Genomic DNA, 20,456 nt, shown 5'->3' on the forward strand with positions numbered 1-20,456 from the left:
CTCGGAATAATTTTACCCCCAATCCCCCGCGAAACTGCAAATACTACTTTTCTAGCGTTTGACATTTAGATGTGGGAGTAATCATTATTATTTCTTCACGTGTTTATCACTTTATTCCATGCATGAATCATTCCATATCGATTCGTACGGCATTTGAAATTGAGCGGTGAATAGCTAGTGAACATGGTAGCTATCTGGGGTCCCTACGCGGTAACTAGCGGCCTACGTTACAGAGCAAGTTGGGCCACCTTCATGAAACTGCCCATGAGCAAGACGAAGAAAACAAAGCGACGAAAGCGGCACCTCATGGTCTTGAGAAATCGATATATTTCAAATATCCCCCTGCTGACGGAACACTTTAAATGAACAAATAAATAATTGTGTGAGTGTTTTTATAATTTTTATTTATAATTTCAAAAATTGTATTTCATCATTCAAACTACAATGTATGTTTCTTTCATGATATAATCGATGCATACTATATATATTTATATCGAATAAGTTATGATAAAATGGTCGAAATGAAAATTTAAAAAACGGGATAAATCAATCAAAAACTTTTCTTCATAAATTAAAATGTGGGAGTGTTTTTTGAAAAAAAAATGCAGCCAACTAATGAGTGAATCCTCCATTTCTGCGTTTAAGAATAAATGTGATTATTTTTTAGAGGATCTGAAATAATATTCGTAACATTTGAATATTCACGCAGCTAAAATTATAAGAAAATGTAGGAAAATTCACCCACGTGGTCTCGAAGGGTACCTCCGACGCCCGACTACATGCCTGCGCTTCCAATTCAATGTTTTCAGCCAGGATACATTCAGAGCGCAGTATGGAGCGGCGCGGTAGAGAACGACAGTCGAGTTCCGTAAATTTCAAGATTGCACTTCGATGGTCCTAAAATAACAACAAATGGAGTCAAAAAAATCATCCTGAACTGCAGAATCAAAAGGTAAACACTAGAAAAACATAAATTTGTGATTAATAACTCCACAAGAACAGGAAGATCAGAAATTCACTGAGGCACATTTATTTCCGTAGCACATGCCGTTTCTCCGACCACGTGGGCCGCACGTTATTCGAACAAACAAGTGCCAGAGAACGTAACCCACGAGGACCGTAGACAGATCGAAGACTGTTGGGCAGAAATTCATCCTCAAACCACTCCATAAAATCCCTAAAATCAAGAAAAATATGAAGGTATGAGTTAATAACAGTGCAAAGAGAATGAAAAAATGATTCTCTCGTAGTGAAATTCATCTAACCTGCACGAGTAAAAAATCAAAAGAAGGAGGAGAACAAATATTAAATTAGAGGAAGAAAAAAAAACAAGAAAAGAGAAAATGATAAATTACAAAATTTTCAAGTTACGAGCCTCACAATGCAGAAATTAGGTCACCCCTCCCCCGTGATCTCATCTGACCTTCTGCAAACCCTCTGCAAACCTCAAAAACTCCGCAAAAATGTCAGCAGTTCTCAAGAACTGAGCCACCACTACCACAACGTCATTCTCCCCGCAAAAACTGTAAAACTGTCAAATATTATGGCCGAAGAAGAGCCCACATGCAAAAGATTCAAGCCTACGATTCCGTTGGACCACATCTACAACCCCGAGTTCAAGTCTCTGTTTCAGCGGCACTGGCTCGAGTTCACACCCCTAAAAAGCTCCAGACTGGAGATAATAACCACTCCATATCGTGTCTGCAAGATTCCAAATTTCATAAGAAATGAGGCATTCATGGAGGAATTGAAAAATGAGCTGTCAGTGGTGAAGAGCAGGAGAGAGGGGATGGATCTCTACTGCTTCGAGCAAACAGAGGACCTTGGAGACGTCCAAACAGAATACATACATCGACTCCACCAGGTTTTTGAGAACGACGTGAGAAGTTGGATTGATACTAATGCAGGAATTGGACTGAGCACCATAATTTCCATGTTTTCGTCCTGCTACTGTGACACTGATTACTTCCTCTGTCACGACGACTACATGGCCGACCGAAAAATCGCCTACGTGCTCTACTTGTCCGAGAACTGGACCCCGGAGGACGGTGGATCACTCGATCTCTTCGACACTGACTCCCTGGACCGTCCAAGGAACATCGTTCACTCTCTCATTCCTGAGTACAACTCTCTGGTCTTCTTCGAGGTCACCAACACCTCCTACCATCAAGTTGCAGAAGTTATATCACACGATAAGAGTAGGTGGACCGTGCACGGCTGGTTTCACAGCCCAGTCAGCCGTGACACTCGACCCCCAAGACCAGCAGTCGAGTTAACGTTCCACGAACCTTCAGAGACTGATGGAGAATTGAGTTCTTGGATCATGGACTCTTACCTCTACAAAAATATTGTGATTGGAATTCAAGAGGATCTCGAGAAAAAATCATACAGTCATCTTGCTCATTTTCTCAAGGAGGAGGCCTACATGAGGGTTTCCACTGAGTTGATAAGCGAGGAGATCAAGTGGAACAGAGTTGGACCTGCTGATCGTAGGAACTATGAGGTAGCTGATGAGACGACCCTTCCAAGTACATTGAGAAAATTCTACGAGATGTTCAAGTCAATCGAGTTCTTCAGGCTGTTGAAAAATTATACCGAATTGGAACTCGTTCCTGATGGCAATGCCATGAAGCCCAAGATGGTGATTGAGCTGCAGAGGTGGTCCAAAGGAAGCTATACCCTGATCTACGAGCCCGAGGAATTGGACCAAAATTATGGGAGTATTGTTAAAGAAGTGGAAAGACCCAAGACATATATTCCCAAGAGACGAGAGGTCAGCGATGAAACTGTTGAAGATCTTGAGAGGCTCAGGAGGAGGAGTGCCAATGGCGTGAAGAAAATATCGACAGCCAGTGGGGTCTACACCAGTAGCAGTGACAACTCTGATGATGAAAAAGGCAAAATCACGAAAATGAAGAGGAGGAGATGGAGAGATGATCAGCCCACGTGCTCCAGAATCGAGGATTACGAGGAGAAACAGAGAGATTTATCTTTCCACCCTGATTCTGATGATCCTGATGGCTCTGATATCGCTGATTCTCTGTCTGATTCGTCAAAGTACACGGAGACTGATGACCAGTCTGGTGATCCCGTCGTTGAGCCAGGTACATTGGATGTTATCATGCAATTCAATACGACTCATGGATCTGAGGATGAGACCATTGATTTCGTTGATCCTAAGGAGCAGGATACGGCAATTATTCATGTACCGAGTGAGGATAATCATCTCTATTTAGTTCGAAAAACACCTGACACCTGCAGACTACAAAAGTATGTCAATCATTACTACGAGGGATATTTTTACAATCTCATTTGCACTTATTATGAATGAAACGAATCATATTTTGATTTTCTAATTGGGTGGTTTCTGGGGGAGGTAATGGAAAGGCTGTTCAAAAAGTCAGATCGATAGATGAGGAGAGAACGAAGGAATAAACACGACATGGTCTCGTTCCCCCTCTACTGTATACTTGAATTTTGTTGTTTCTCTCATCTTGATTCATTAATCTTCAATGATGTGACAAAAATTTGTGTACTGTCAAGTTTCTTTTAAAGATAACTATAATGTCAAAACATGTACTGTGATTCGAGATGGCAGTTGAGCAAATTGGCTTGGATTTTTTTTCAATTTTATGGTTTGAGGAACAGATTTTAAATAATGATGGTCAACCTTGGGGATCAATTCTGATGTGATCCTTCACGTGTAACATACTCTTTGTATGAATAAAATTATCAGTATTTATGATCAATGGTGTGATGCAACAGATAATTTCAGATTCTACTCCCATATCCATTTTTTTGTTTTAAACATTATTTTTTGGAGGATTTCATTTCCAGGTGGTTATCAGGAGTTGTTTGGAGGTATTTTTTCAATATTTTTTGCCTTTGTTGTTCTCTAAAAAAAATTTAATAGTTGGGACCGGGATAAGATTTTCGAAAAAGCATATTATTTTTGGGGTGTAAGGTGTTCTTTTGCAAATGCAGAGGAAACAAATTTGAGTATTACAAATACATGAGAGTGATGTTGGAAGGTTGCAGCCGCAAAAATATTTGGAAACAATTAAATTCAATCAAATAAATTTATTTCTCCCTTTTCGACTCTGTAAAACTACAGGATCAATGTCGCAAAGGATTTTACCTGAGGTGCAGAAGGCTTTCGCGATCATCTTTCTGAGTTTGCTAATACCTAATTAATCCCTCTCAGATTATCCTATGAATTATTTCAGATTGTAATTGCAGAGGTAGATGTTTGAATGCTTGTGTTGGTGCGATTTTTTATCCTCATACAGATGGATGAGGTTGTTTTGGTTTGGTAAAAAATGATGATTAACACAAACCGTTGGAAATGTCTATTAGGCAATAATGGTATAAACACAAAAAAACTAACACAAATCACTTTAAATTAATTTTCCCTATATTTTCACAATTTTTAAAAATACACTTAATATTATTCTTTGATAAAAAAATACAAATATGGACTGTAAACTTAGTATTAACTCGCGAAAAGGGTGTGAATGTAAAAAGTTATTTGTCACGGTATTTTAGCTAGACAATACTAGAATAGACCGGCGGACACAAAAAATGAGTTGAAGTTGTAACGATGCGAAACGATAGATTAATACTTCGATACTGGATATTGTGGAGAAAAGTGTCAAGTTTTATGCTAAAAGTCCGCACGGACTGAACCAAAAAATTAATAGGTTCTTATTGGTCAAGGAAAGTGTAAGGATAATTTCATTGGTTTATCTATTTTGAAGGGTGGAGTGGGTAGAATGGAGAGTGGAAGTGGAAATGGGCACCAAAGGTTTGGAAAATGTGTGGGCCTGAAGGGGCTGAGTGACCGCAATAAAGTCATAAATGACCCGAGAGTCTCTCATTAAGACTTATTTTCTCGAGGTCTAAACGAAAGAGGCAATAATGACCGTAATAAGTGGATAGAATAATTATGTAGGTTTTCCGAGGTACGAATAATAACAAAAGGCCTTTCAAATTTCAAATACATTTGAGGATTAAAAATCTCCTACTATAAAGTAATTTCCTTTCTATAATAAACGAAATAATATTTGGGACGAAGAGATTTAGGAAATTACGATTTTTATGACGGTCAAGTAGAAATATTTTGGAATAAAAGAAGGATTAAAATTTAAACGTTGCAATGGGCGTGACGATGAGTTCAATAATAAAATAATTTACTCAAGTAATTCTGCGAAAAGGCTGGGTTTTTCCCGATGGAAAATTTCCCAATACGATGAACAATTCCGCGACGGAACAGAGGTTTACATCCAACAAATGCTCCTATATAAAGTAACCAAATTTTTTTTGTCATTTCATGCGAAAAATTGAAACTGTTACGCTATCGCGAGATTGTTTCTGACAGGCATTGAATGTCAATACGAATTATGGATAAAATTCGTATTGAGGGTTGTATGGAATTCACTGGACTATTTCATGAGAGAGTATTGACTTGGGAATGGGTTAGCACTGGGCGCTGTGATGTGTCTCGACTGGATGGTACACTCCCTTCGCGAGAAAGGAGGTGTGTGTACGAGCTACAGTTCGCCTTTAGGGGACTCCCCGGGAAGTACTCAACTGTTAAAATTGGGGTAATGTTCAAATTGCAATGTTACACTGAGAAAAAAAAATATTTGCGCAAAGTATTCCTTTACTTGAGACAAGCATTTATTTTTTCAAAATCGTATTTTTCTCCAATCGAGTCGTTCCCAAGCTAGCCTGATTGGGTTTCCATTATGACAATCATTGCTTTAGAGGATAACTATGTTGCACATGACTTTGGATGAATTCCTCCAATGATAATCATTTTTCCTAAATTTTTCATTTCCTAGAGGGAAGACTTTTGATTAATTTTTTCATGTTGATAATTATTGAGGGAGTTCACTCAAGGTCGTAACTTACATGATCATCTTCTCAAGCAATATAATTGTCATAAATGAAACCCAATGAGGATTACGTAGGAATGACTCGACTGGAAAATACGGTATTGAAAAAGTAAATGACCTATTCTATGTCAAAGGATAAACGGCTCACCCTCACCCTCTTGGAAATTGATTGGGGGGCTATGGCTCAATTTTTTTCAGATTCTGTTGACAGCCCATTTCGGAGATATGATTTTTTCTTTGTTTTTTCGTTTCTTTTTTAATAACTCCAGTTCTATTCATCCGATTTTTATTAACAGCGCGAAGGAAAAACGTACTTCACGAACATCTGAGGAATTATGAATGACCGTAAAGCCGAATAAAAATTCATCTAAAGTAAAAATAATTTTCCGTACTGACCTTCACTTTTTCTCGTGCAGGGATTGGCATTGGCTCTTCCCCAAACTCGTAAAAGTGAAAATCACTACGGAAAAATATCGTTCACGACTAGTGCCATGGGGTTGGTCAGTCGTCGCCTTCGGCTCGAACGCCAACTCCACGCGAGTAAAAAACTCCATAGCACTCGCCCTGAAATATACCATTTATATTTTTTCTATTTGAGATCCTAATGCTCGGATAAAAAATCACTCCGAAAAGTGCGTGCAGAGAACCTGGCATTTTCTATGATTCAATTTTGAATGCATCTAATGAATATAAAGGAATGAATTTTCAACACTAGAGACAAGAAAAGCTGTTGATTACGCAGGCATGAATCGTCTCCAGATTAAAAAATAAGGGATCTTAATATTTCGGCAAGGGGGTGGATGGTGGCAGAAAATGGGTCCTTGACAGAAACTGATTCCATGACGGTAACTAGGAATCTCCATGATGGAAAAATTGAAAAATAAATTAACATGTGTTCGTATGCAAAATATTGAAAAGTATTCCAGCTCCGTAAAGAATAGTAAAAAAAATCTGAAACTTCACTGACAGACCGGGGAAAAATATAAGATTGTTTTGGTGAGAAAATTGCGATCATTAGGAGTCTTGCCTTTTTGTAATTGAATTATTTCTAAAAAATGTCACGAAAAAAGTGGGATTGAACGTTGTCTGATTGCCCTAGTGACCTAACTTTTTCACACATTGTATGGGGAATCACAATTGCCGAAAGCTAAAATGGTTTGCAATATAGTGCATTGGATGTCGATAATTGATCCGCAACAGTTTTTAAATAACTGTTAACAAAATTGTTGAATGTTGTTAAACATTTAATGTTTATCGATACAGTTGGTGAATCACTTCTCGCTTTGAATATCGATTCATTTTATGCGAGTCACTGATCATTTGTCGAGCCAGCCCACATTCAGGGTTTGAAATTCATTTGCACAAAGAGAAATTCTCGAAAAAAATTCTAGTGCTACCATGGGAAAAAGGACGCAAAGTGACGCCCAAGGAAAAATTCTAGTGCCGGCACTAGCAATTTTATTGAGTAACACGTGATTTTTTCCCATTCGTACATGAAATTTCATCAGAAATCCCTAGAAATTTTACGTTAACGGGAGGTTCATGCAGGGAAAAAAACTTTCGGTTTTCGCGAAACAAATTTTAATACTATTTTCCGCGTGATTTTTCCTCAGGAATCTGATTTTGTCCATTAAAATTGTCTACGGCCCCTCATAATTAGAGAGTCGAATTTTTTTGAATCGAAAAATGAACTTGACAAAAATTTCCAACGTTTTTGTTTTTAAAATAGTTTTTTGAATAAGATCACAAATTTTTGCTCCTTAATTATTAAAAATACACCGACGGCCGTGGCTGTGTGGTTAGAGTATGGGATTGGCACGTGAGGGACCCGGGTTCGATACCCGGCTGGGGAGCCAAAATGTGTAATACTCTAATCTCACAGTTTCACTGTCGAGCGGGAGTCTCGTTAAAGGGACGACTGTACCTGGGCAGGTTTTTCCCTCAAGTGAGGTTTTCTTTCGTCCTTCGGCGAATCCGGTACAGGGGGTTGGGGGTGGGAAGGGAACAAATCGTAAAAACCCGAAAGGGTATACGAGAGAAAATAATTTTTTTATTAAAAATACGGGAGAAGATATATTTTGAAATTTATTCGTTTATAAAAATTTCTATTAATATCTCAAGAAACAAAGTTCCTTGAAAATATATTATATATAAACTTCATTTATTAATGCTCACTCTATCGTGTCCCTTACACATCTACCTAGTCGTTTGGTACTCTATAAATGAGAGGGTTCCTCTCAGCAATCCAGATTTCGCTAGCGCACTTCCTCCCTAAAATTCGGACAAGTACATTTTTTCTGTACGGTTTCCATTAATGGTTTATTCTTCTTGTGGAAATCCACTCCTTCTAATTGATACTCATAAAAATTTTCGAGAATATCATCGATCGATTGAAACTAACGACTTTTTTTGGTTGACCAATCAACTTAAAAATGCATCATCTCCCGTATTTTTCATAATTAAGGAGCCGAAATTTGTGATCATATTAGAAAAACTATTTAAAAGAATACGTTGAGAATTTTTTTCACGTGGATTTTTCGATTAAAAAATCGAGTCTCATTTGTAGAGCTCGCAGACAAATTTGACCTACAAAATCGGATTCCTGAGGAAAAATCACACGGAAAATAGAATTTCAAAATTTTTTTCCTCCAAAAACAAAAAAGTTATTTTATTCTCGGGGTGAACCTCCCCTTCACAGCACTAGAATTTTTCATAGCCGGTAGATTGGGATTTTTTCCCTCCATGTGCAAACCCTACGAACCTTAAATTAAAACCAGCAAAGTCATTTCATTGGTGCGATCTCCTCGGTAGGTTGAGCTTTGATTTTCTGTTGCAACGACAATTTGTTGTTTGGATCCAAACATTTATTCAAAAATGCAAAAATGGTTCATCCTATCTTCTAACCAGATAAAAGAAACAAGCAGGGAACAGCGAGTATAGGTCAGCGCGTCATGTGACAGTAAGCATCAATACATTGATGGCAGGCTTCCGAATGATCTGAAATATTGTAAAAGTTTATAGCTTCACAACACTAACTAGTAGCAACAATTTCAGATGGTTATTGTCACCTCCATGGGTGCTATCAAAATTCCAATGTTTCGAATACTTCGTATGAGCGGGTATACATATTTTCTGTCCAAAGTTCAAGTTGATATCTCGATTTTTGCAGAAGCTAGAGTGTTTACAAAGTTTTTCTATGAAAATCGGGAAAACGGGAATAGGTATCTCGAAAACTTTGTATGAACTGGTATATATGTTTTGACTGATTTAGACAGAAAGCATCGAAACGAATGTTTTGAAAAAAAAAGTGAAATCGGTTGCGTAGTTTTGAAGATATGGCATGTAAAAGATTTTCAGAAAAAGTTGAATATTTCTGAAACTACTGACACGATTCAACCCATTTTCAATACGAAACAATGTTATCATGAGAGGAAGATTTTGTCGAAATTTCAAGTTGATATCTCAATTTTTGCATAAGCTAGAGTGTTTACGAAGTTTGTTTATTAAAAAACGGAAAAATGCGAATATCTCGAAACCTTTGTATGGCATGGAAAAGATTATTTTGAAAACAAAAAAATCGGAACCGGTCAATTAGTTTTGAAGATATTTGCGGAAAACAATTTAAAAACGAATCGCTTTTTCTTCAAAACTATTACATCGATCGGGCTAAAATCTTGCACCGTTAGTCCTTATTAAGACCTATAATCTGACAAAATTTCATTTTTTTTGGAATAACTTTAGCCACTTAATTACTCAATTTTCGAAAAACTGACCACCGGGAAAGTGGCGTTGGACGTGCGGTCACATACAGACATAGTCGCCAAACTTCTTATTTTTACGTTTCCGACTATTCTACGTCATTTCCAATCAAAATTAGAGAATGTGGAAATCGAAGGATTGTAATGCTTCCATTCGGAAGCAAAAATATCGACGCACAACCTCACGAACAGTTATTTCATTGTCAAATTATTGTTGCACCCGATTATTATTGTTAACCCTGCAATAACCATGTATTTTGTCGTATATGGTCTTATTCTATTCCTCGAGCCACTCTTGAAATCAATTCTTTATTTTTGTTGCATTAAGGGTTTTAATTTGTGCAATATATGATAATTAAATACTCGTTTGACTTCAAGTAAGACCACCACCGCAAAATTCACTCGTAATCCGGAAAAAGACAGTTCTAGTTGAACGGTACATGCCGGTTTTTATAGTCTAGTCCCTCTCAATGGCACTTCTAGTGGCATAAAGGGTCACGCATCATCCTCATTTAATTATGCTTCTTTATGACTTTTTTTTATTGGCCAATTAACGAATTGATCGATCAATTTATTCTCTTATTCTATCAAATAATAGGAATTGACAGCTATTTTTAAAGTCTATTATTTTAACTGCGGAAGCTGTCAATCAACTGGAGTTGCTATTTCGAACTGCCTCAATTTAATTGCTTATCACGGAAATGGGCTATCATTCCAAGTTAATCCAACGAACTATTTGTACCTTTAAGCCGCTCTTCAGACCTGCATTAAGCTGCAACATAGCGAAATATTTATTATAATGCAAGGTAATTGAGAGACTTGAAAAATGCAGAATTTGAACGTATTTTAAATTGATGTTTGTCTCTCCAACGTTGGTAAATTTTACTCTTCTATAGGGTAGCTGGCGCATGTACCACTCTACAAGGAATCATCAACGGTTGGCATGGGTTCTTCGAGGTGTTTACTCGAAGATGTGAAGAGGGCAGATTTTTTATTAAAATTAAACATATTTAATTATGTAATTCAATTGCTATCGGCCAGTGAGCGATGGAATCGAACTTTGAGAGTAACATTGCCCGGCATGCGTCCAATACCGCCCACCTTGTTCTGATGACTTTTTTAAGCAATGCACTGGGAAAAAAAATTACTTTTGCCAAGGAATCATTTTCTTGGGAGAAAAATTTATTTTTTTAGGAGCTTATTTCTCTAGGCCAGTCATTCCCAGGTGGTCCATGTCCATCTCTAAATATTACAATTATGTTGAATAATGAGATGATTATGCTACATATGACCTTGAATGAACATGCTTCATTATTTTTCAATTTTTTCAAATTCGAGGTTTTCTAACGTATAATAATTTGAAATAATTTTAAAGGTTAATAATTGTCAATAGAGTTCATTCAAGGTCATATGTAATATAATCATTCCATAATTGAACATAATTGTAATATTTAGAGATGGACTTGGACTCCTTGACAATGACTGGCCTGGAAAAATACGCTCCGCAAAAAATGAATTCTTCTCCCAAGAAAATGATTCCTTGGCAAAAGTAATTTTTTTTGTCTCAGTGTGCAGACCAACTGTTATAATTTTTCCTATTTTCATCCTTCGTTTCCGTTCATTGGCTCTATTTTGAAAAAGATTTCAAGTGATTAATAATAAATTATTCTGAATTTAGCCGATGTTCCAGTGGCCACCGACTACCCCAAACAATCGAGCTGTCACTCGAGGGCTCTCTAGCTGCAGAGTTTATTAGACCTCTAGAAACCCTAGGCGTCATTACCCACAAACTCCGGGCGGAATTACATAAAATAGGCCATAATAACTGATGAAGATATTTTTCTGCTATCGAAAAGGTCGCAATGGATGTGGAAATGTATAACGAATATATATTTCGCACTCCATTTAATTATGGACCAACTGAAAATTTGAAAAATGTTAAATTCTGAGGTCGAAATATTTTAAAAATTCAGTGGAAAATGATTTGGATTTTTTTAAATGATGTTTCCACGGGAGAAAATTCAAAATTTCTGTTGAAATTACTTGTTGTTATCAAATATTTGCATAATAAAAAAAGAAAAAAAAAGTTCTCAGCCAATCCTGGGAAATACGGATGGGCGGTAGTATCCGCTGAGCGGTACAGACACCATCTACCCTACACAGAAAAACCTAAACGTAAATTACGCTTAAGAAATCATCTTTTGCGCTTTCTGAAACGTATTTTACGGTTGAAGTTCAAGCGTAAATTACGCTCAAAATCGCCGTAAATAACGATTACATAAACGCAATTTTCGTGCGTATGACTCTAATGTCAATAGAAAAATATTAAACTTGCAGTTTCATGATGCGAATTATTATTTCAACTATTTCAATACAGGGCAATTCACCAACTGCTGCGGCCGATAAGCGCCAAGTGCATGAGTCCAATAAAAACTGGCGATGATAAAGCTTTATCCATGCGGAAATGTGATCCCATACATACAAGGGAATATACATTCGATGCCGTGCAATGATACATAGTCACTATTTCGGTATTTTCCACGAATGTCACCATTCCCCAAAATAATGTGAAGAGGTGAACATTTTTCTACGGGAGCGGACAAGCAAACCAACTGGCCGGGGAGGTTGCTTTTAATACGATTTGCTGTACGGTTCCGTTCTTCGGTCATAAATATCGATTACTGTTGTCTGTGAGCTTTCGACGCTTCAGGTGCTGTCCACCACCCTGCTGTCAACAATTGATATGATATATGAGTGCCAGTGTCACCACTGTCACACACATCTCCAGATTCCTCTTTTTTCCATACAACCTCATTTTCTCCTTCTGGCTCCTTTTTATTTTTGCATAATACTCTCTTTTTAGCCCCTCCCTGTCTTATTCCACTTCCGTTTTTCCACTTCTTTCTTCCAATAGTCACGATATATATAGGATAATAAAGGTTGGAAAAAGATCGTAACTCCAAGTACGGACGTTCCAACAATAAATTTCACATTGTCGAGAATTTTCTTTGTCGTACCTCCACGAGATACTCGACGCTCATGTCTCCCCGCTGGGGATCAGAGATAGGTGGAGTTTAATGCAAATTCAGGGAATTAGAGAAACAAAATACGATGGAAGTTTATGGGAGTTTTTTATGGTACATTCTTGATTAATTTGGGAAAGGAATAAAATTGATAAATGCTGCAACTGTTTTTTCGTTTTTTTAGTGAGAGCATTCTAGCGCATGTGTTGGATAATTCTATGGGTTTCGATCATAAATTCAATTTATTTCTGTGCCGATTTCCATTCTTCAGAATAGGAGTATTCGATAGTCAATAGTGGATGGAAAGAATCAATTGATTGTGATCCTTCTAAACGGAGAAAAATTTACTTCGAAAATTGGCATGCGCACTGAGAAAAAAAATTACTTTTTGTACAAGTCCATCTGCAAATATTACAATTATGTTGAATTATGGGATGATTATCTCCCAAGAAAATGATTCCTTGGCAAAATTATTTTTTTTTCTTAGTATAGTACCCTACGGATACTATACTAAGAAAAAAAAATCCCCCTACGGTGTATGCGTTTTCTCAATGAAAGAATTGAATGTCAGCATAATAAACTTCAAAGGATCTCGAATATTATTATATTATTTTCAGTATGATATTATATTATTTCCGTCCTATGTGAGCAGCAAAAACACCGAGGTTTCCAGCCCCGTACACAAAAAAAAAAGTTCGTATACCCTAATTTTCTCGGTAAATTTTTCTCCGTTTGAGGATATCCAAGTCCTTCGGCTTTTTTTTCTACAGTGAAATGCTTTGTTACTTTTGTAGTCGAGCATCAGAGCTTTCATCTGAGTCCTATTTCACTCCAAGTTTCCGGACATTTTACAATGATTTTATGATTCAAACTTAGCAGATCTGACTTTGAATCTCGATATTGAACCATTAGACAACATTTTAAATATCTGAAATAAAAATCGAAAGTTTACTTTTGCGGAAAGATTCACGAAATAATTTAAAAATTGCAATTTTTGAAGATTACTAGCATTTTCTATAAATAATTTATAAACAATCATTTTTCCACATAAAAAACAATTGTTCGAAAGCGCAACAAATTTATTCATATGCCGAATTTGACAGGAAATCGATTTCATGCCTAAAAAAGTTTTTCGAAAGTTTAAACAATTTCAATTACTTATTCATAAATAACGCATGTTTAGAAAAATAATAATTCTGTGCAAAATGTAATTTGAATGACGCTGAATATTCATGATTTTTTTTTCAATTTTCTCACGCATTTTAATTGACAAATTTGATGTTTGATAAAGGTTGAATTCATAGTGAGGGCTGTACCAAACTGGAAAAAATACTTGGATATCATTAAGAATATCCAATTACTTTAGCTATTTTTTCTACAGTAAAATGCTTCTTTATTTTTGTAATCGAACATCAGAGCTTTCATTTGAGCGCTATTTCACCCTAAGTTTCCGGACATTTTACAATGATTTTGTTATTTAAACTTTACAGGTCTAACTTTGAATCTCGATCTTGAACCGCCAGAAAACCTTCTAAAAATCTTCAAAAAACTAGAAAGTTTACTTTTGGAGAAAGATTAATGAAATGATTAAAAAATTGCGATTTTACTCATGACTTTTTTCAAATTTTCCTCACGCAATTTAGTTGACAAATTTGATGATGGAAAATAGTTGAATCTATAGTGAGGGCAATACCAAACTGTAAAAGATACTTGGATATCCTTAACCAATGTATTCTGTTGAAAATTTCGCCATATTCTACTATTTTTTCCGTTTTTCATCACAAAATCGAAGAAAAACGTGGGAACAATCATAATGGAAAATGATTTCAATGGAAAAAATCTCAAAATATAAGTTGCATAGAAAACCCAGAAGGTATAAATTTTTTTCTATCAGCTATTTGACCTGGAAAAGTTGTGATGGTGTCAACAGAAATCGTTGAAAACTAATGGAATTTCCAATAGAATTCCAATGAGATTCCGTAACGAATACGCTAGGATATATAGGTACTGACGGTTTGCGGAATACTTGGAACCAGAAGCGATTTTTTTATGACACATCAAATATTCACTCTTGTATTTCTCCACTTCCTCTAGTGAAACGTGGGCTACCCCTCCCGATTCAGCATGAACGGTTCGGCTCCCTCGTGCAACGTTTTCAATGCCTGAAATCATTTGTTAAACTAAACAACAACCATTGTAGCAAACGTTCTGCACAAATATTTACCGAATTTTAATCGCTTTTCTCAGTGATGAAAGTACGCAAATATTGACATTACTCAGGAAAAAACCGGGAAAACTGGCATCGACCCCCCCCAGAAAGCCAACATTGATATAAAACTGCCACATTGAGAATCCACATGATTAAAAATAATGAAATCTCACCATTTTGTTCGAAGTAACCGGGAGCAATTGTATCAGAATAAAATTAATAAATAAATTGTGGTAAATCGCCAAAATTGCTGGCTCCGCAAAAACAGTACGTACTCCTGGAAACGACAGTGCTATTTACTTGACGAGTGCAAATATCGTAATTACATCTGTGTGCATTATGCGACGGAATGAAACACCAGTGTCGTCGATCAGTAGCTATTTCCCCCAAAAACGCTGAATTACAGTAATAAACAAAACCCTTTTCACATTCCCATATTATCCATACAAATTGCAACAATTTACCCCTGTCATAACCAATATTTTCCAGCAAATACATGACACAATGTCATTCTTCAGAATTATCGTAATAATAAATATACCAATGACACATGAATAAACGAAAATTTATAATTTTAAATTTCCAGAGGTGTACGATTTATTGACAGCAGCCGTACTGACGAGTGAGGATAAGAATCAGTATGTTGATGATGGACTGGATGGTTTTTTGGCATTTGGCTTTCGTCCAGGATCGGAAGTGAAACAGCCCTATCGTCTCTGTCTGCCGGAAAAATTACCCGGTGAATTCACCATCGTAGCGACCTTCAAGCCAATATCCCTGAGGACCAGCTATCTATTTGCCGTTCTCAATCCTTTCGATACAATTGTCCAGCTGGGGCTTCGCATCTCCGTAAGTCAACATCACTTTTACTTTTTTTTGCTCACTGTCTCTCCTCATCCTCCCCCATTTTCCTCCACCTCTTATTCACTCGTCCATCCCTATATTTTTACCTCTATATTTCCTTGAAGTATCGTGTCAGACTAGCTCGTGCCTCGATAACTTTAACGTTGAGCACCATTCGCTACGTGTCTTGGAGTAAGAATGAGCCACAGTGAACAAGTTTCCGGTATGGAGTTTGAAAGGACCGGTTGATATTCTCATTCGATCTCATATCTCTGTAAAGACGTACGTCGATATCCAGTGATCCGCGACTACTCGGCTCGTTCATGCCTTCCAACTAGAGTAGTCGATGGATGGCAGGGTGATGGCGGGTTCAAACGTACCATTCAAGAAGTCTTGCATCACTGATCCTTGAAGTTCAGGTACTAACTCCAGCTCCCGTCTGTTTCTCCATCGTCGAATTTCCGGCTGACCTCTTAAATGCGTTTTTCATGTAACAACCCCTTTAGCTTCACTTTATAATACGCTTCGCGCCCGCCGCTGGATTAGTTCATACTATATTATTTTATATTATTCTTTTCACCTTTTCCGTCTTCAGGATTAGATTAAGTTAACTTTTACACTGAACCCCTCCCAAAACGCACGTTTACCGTACCCCTCGGTCTATCAGATCGCTACTCCGTTTAGTTACTGCATTTATCGTTTGTTCGAGCGAATGAATCAATACTTTTCGTAACTAAAGGTTGAAATGAGGGCTAAAACTGGGAAAGATCAAACAAGAAGAAGTTAAACGATGGAAGGGTCAGACGGGAAAGGGTTGGACAGAAGAGGCAAAACCTATCAGTATATTTAATTTAATTTGTTTTTCTTCGCACATAAATGTTTGTCATACATTTTTTCATCGAAATCTCGCCTGTTAATCCTCGATTATCGAATTAACAAAGATAGGACATTCATTATGAATAATTGGTGCCAATTATTATTTTTTATCAATTCCCTCAGGGAATAAATTAGAAGAAACATTGGTAGTTTCATGGATTTATCGGGGCGAAAAAAATAAAAAACGTTTTGTGTCATTGGGAATCGATGGAATGAGAAGCTACTGGAAGTTTGAAATTTTTCTCTTACATTTATCAACAGTTATACATTGTGAAAGTTTTGGTAGGGGTCCCACAGACCGGGAGTTCGGCCTAAAGGTTAATTCGATTCATTGTTATTCTTGAAATATATATATTTTTATCATCACACGAACGCCGTTTACGGACATTGTGAAGAAAAATTATGTTCGTCACTCGACCGAAATAGTATATTTCAGCACGTGTGGGGCAATTTCGTCTTTAACGTGTGTGGGGTTTACAGCATGAGCCGAAGGCGAGTGATGTAACCACACACGTTAAGGACGAAATTTCCCAACAAGTACTGAACAAAATTTTATGTCACGAAGCCTGAAACCGGCTGAATTAGACACGAGACGCGAAGCGTCGAGTGTGTAATCCAGCCGGTTTCAGGCATGAGTGGCATAAACATCTTTTCTGACTCGTGTGATTGCATTCCTCGGACTTGCCTCGGTCTGCAAGCCTCACACTCGTCAGAGATGGTAAAGCTGCACCTTTTGTGGCCCTACCAACGAATAACCCCACCAAATATTTTTTCGAATAATGAAATAATACCCATCAATTCGATTTCTATCCTTGTTTTTTAATAGAATGATGAATGTAATGAATGACATTAAATAGCAAAAATCGCAAATTGGCGACTGAAAATTTTTAAAAAGGAATGATCGGCTAGAATGGAGAAGATGTATTTTTCTTCATTTCAGTGGGTGGAAACTTGAAATCACTGCATTTCTTCGAATATGAGCACGATATAACCATTTTTTCATTTCATGATCTAATTTTAACGAGAAGAAATGAAAAAAAATAAAAAAGAAACGTTGGCGAGAAGAAATAAAAAACTTAGTTTTTCAATGTCTCCGGAAAGTTTTAAAATCGATATATTTTTGCGAATAATGGAAGAATACCCATAAATTCGATTTCTATCCTTGTCCTCTGATAGAATGCAAAGAATAAATGACAGAAATTATTATGTAATCATTATGTAATCATTTCGTTTTCTTTGATTCAGGATGGACCGAGCCCGAATCAAAATGTCTCGCTTATCTACACCAACTCCGATGAGCACTCGCACTCGGAGGAAATAGCTCAATTCACAGTGCCAAAGTTAGTTAGAAAATGGTCAAAAATTGTCATCAGAGTGTCAAGCACTGACGTTGCACTTTATCTGAACTGTCACGAAATGGCTAGACAGCGTGTCACGAGAATTCCCCAGGAGCTTGTATTCGATACTGCAAGTGCACTCTACATTGCCCAAGCTGGACCACATATACAGGAGAAGTATGACGTAAGTAGAATTTTTTTTCTCTCATTCTTTTAAAATAACCAACATTTTCTGATCGAAATGGAGTCTCGATGTATGTGAAATATTCAGGAGAAAACGAAAATCTCTCAAGCATTGACAGAGGTTAGGTCTGTTAGGGACAATATTAGATAAATCATTAAGTCTTGCACACCGTGGAAAGACGTCGAACCTTTACTAGGGAGGGCACCCAAGTGGATTGGAGATGAAAAACGACAATGGAAAGGACAATTTCCAAAGGACTCTGCCGATCAACGGCAGCCGGGTCCATTCTATTCGCTGAGAGAATTTATACGATGGCTGAAGGGGGGAGGGAAATCTGCGAATAAGGGTAAAAAATGAGGCGCTCCAATGAGAAGCATAAAAAGTAAAAAAATGTAACTTTGAATATAACTTGAGATCAAATTATTCTCGAATTTCTAACTCATTCCGATAGCTCCAGTTTCTTCATATTCAATGAATATGGAAATGACGATAATAACTTGCATTTCGAAATTCAATCAGTCAAATTGAACATCACAGTTACTCGAATTTTCAACCTAAGTGCTCATAGAAGCATTACGTGGTACATTTCGGGTGGAACTTCCATCAGTAATCGTCAAATATTAAATGAATAGACTCGAAAGTATTGGATTGTGCAGAGGAAAATTTAGAGTCGCACTAATAGACGGATTTAGTTGCTGTGAGCGCGACTTCTTAATTGATTACCGCGATTCGTTAATAGTTAACGAATCCTGTTAATAATTAAGAAGCTTCATTACCAGCAACTAAATCGTTCCACCTTTTTTATCAGTGCACGGAGAGTCATAATCCGCTTAAGCATTGAATACCAGAAATAATTACATGAATATTACAAGTAGACGATATCAAGTGGGTCAGCTGGTAACATTTCACTATGGTAAACCCAATGAAAAGTACGATAATAACTTGCATTTAAATATTCAATCAATCGAATTGAACATCATATTTAATGGAATTTTCAACCCAGGGGGTCATAGAGAAGTATTACGTTGCACATTTGAGGTGGAAATTCTATCAGTAATCTTCAAAAATTAAATGAATAGACCTGTAAATATTGGATTCTGCAGAGGAAAATCTGGAGTCGCACTGATGGATTTCGTTGCTGTGAGCGAGACACTTAATTAATTACCACGATTCGTTAATGGGGCATTCCATGCTATTTGAATCAAATCGAAAGACTTTTTTTTCAAACTTGAAGAAAAATTGAATGTATTGTCGATTTATCCCATGCGTGCCTTGGATTGTTATTAAATAATATATTTCGTAACGAGTGCAAAAAACATTTTTTCTCGAGTGACGAACAATATTTTTCATCACAATGTGGCGGAAACTGGACTTTTAGGCACGCGGAGCGTGCCGAAACGCTCACTTTTCGTCACAGCGTGATGAAAAAAAAAATTCGAAGTTATGCGAAATCAAAATTTCAGGATGGTCCGGGGGAGTTATTTTAAAAAAAATTATAACTTGACAAATATGAATTTTATCGAAGAAATGCAAAAAAACTTTTTTAATCAAAACAGGCGTAAGTTTCGGGGAAAAAATCCAGAGTCGAAAAAATTTAATTTACAATGAATTAATCAACAAACCACTGTAAAAGTTAACAACAAATCATAATGGCATGTCGCGAAAAATTCGAAAAAAAAATGTTATAGACTAGGGATCGAAGAATTACCGATAAAATTGGCGTTCACTAATCGCCAGTCGTTCTCGAGATATTGAGTTTTTGAAAATTCAATCAGTCGAATTGAATATTAAATTTAATCGAATTTTCAATCCAAGGAGTCGTCCAAGTATAACGTGGCAAATGTCACGTGGAACTTCTATTAGAAATATCCAAAGTATGAAATCAAAAGACCCAAAAATTGTGGATTGTGTGGAGGCAAATCTGAAGCCCCACTGCTAGATTTAGCTATTCTTAACGAAACTTCTTAACTATTACCACGATTCATTAATAGCTAACGAATCGTGATAATAGTCAAGAGGCTTTATTATCAACTAAATCGTTCCAGCTTTTCTAGAAATGAACTGAGAGCCATGGTCGGATTAAGTATTGAATACCAGAAATAATTAAATGAATATTACAGGTAGACGATATCAAGCGTCTCTGCTTTTCGCTGGTACCGCCTGACTGTGGTAAACCCACATATACAGCCACCTCTCCCTTTAGTATTAGACCACTAGACGGGAACTCATCCACAAAAATTTATAGATGAGTATATTTCCCGGGCAAGTGAGATCGTCGTTACCCACATCCTCTCCTCCCCACCCCGTTCATCCTTTCACTCATACTCTC

At 36.9% G+C, this 20,456-nt stretch overlaps 2 protein-coding genes across 2 annotated transcripts in view; both read left to right on the forward strand.

Annotated features, from left to right (window-relative positions):
- The window catches only part of LOC107045602 (collagen alpha-1(XV) chain), a 106,463-nt gene extending 88,186 nt beyond the window's left edge, over positions 1-18,277 (forward strand). The window contains exons 3-5 of the mRNA XM_015267928.1: positions 15,474-15,736; positions 17,852-18,127; positions 18,215-18,277. Of these exons, the coding sequence (XP_015123414.1) occupies positions 15,474-15,736; positions 17,852-18,127; positions 18,215-18,277 (602 nt within the window). The remainder of the gene's footprint in view (positions 1-15,473; positions 15,737-17,851; positions 18,128-18,214) is intronic.
- LOC107045738 (prolyl 3-hydroxylase OGFOD1) lies at positions 838-3,749 on the forward strand. The gene is made up of 2 exons (XM_015268090.1): positions 838-952; positions 1,042-3,749. The coding sequence occupies exon 2, from the start codon at positions 1,382-1,384 to the stop codon at positions 3,329-3,331; it is 1,950 nt and encodes a 649-aa protein (XP_015123576.1). The 5' UTR covers positions 838-952; positions 1,042-1,381; the 3' UTR covers positions 3,332-3,749.
- Positions 18,278-20,456: the final 2,179 nt, after the last annotated feature.

This window comes from Diachasma alloeum, unplaced genomic scaffold, assembly GCF_001412515.2.
Source record: "Diachasma alloeum isolate Michigan unplaced genomic scaffold, Dall2.0 Dall_scaffold_00181, whole genome shotgun sequence".
NCBI classification, from domain to species: domain Eukaryota; kingdom Metazoa; phylum Arthropoda; class Insecta; order Hymenoptera; family Braconidae; genus Diachasma; species Diachasma alloeum.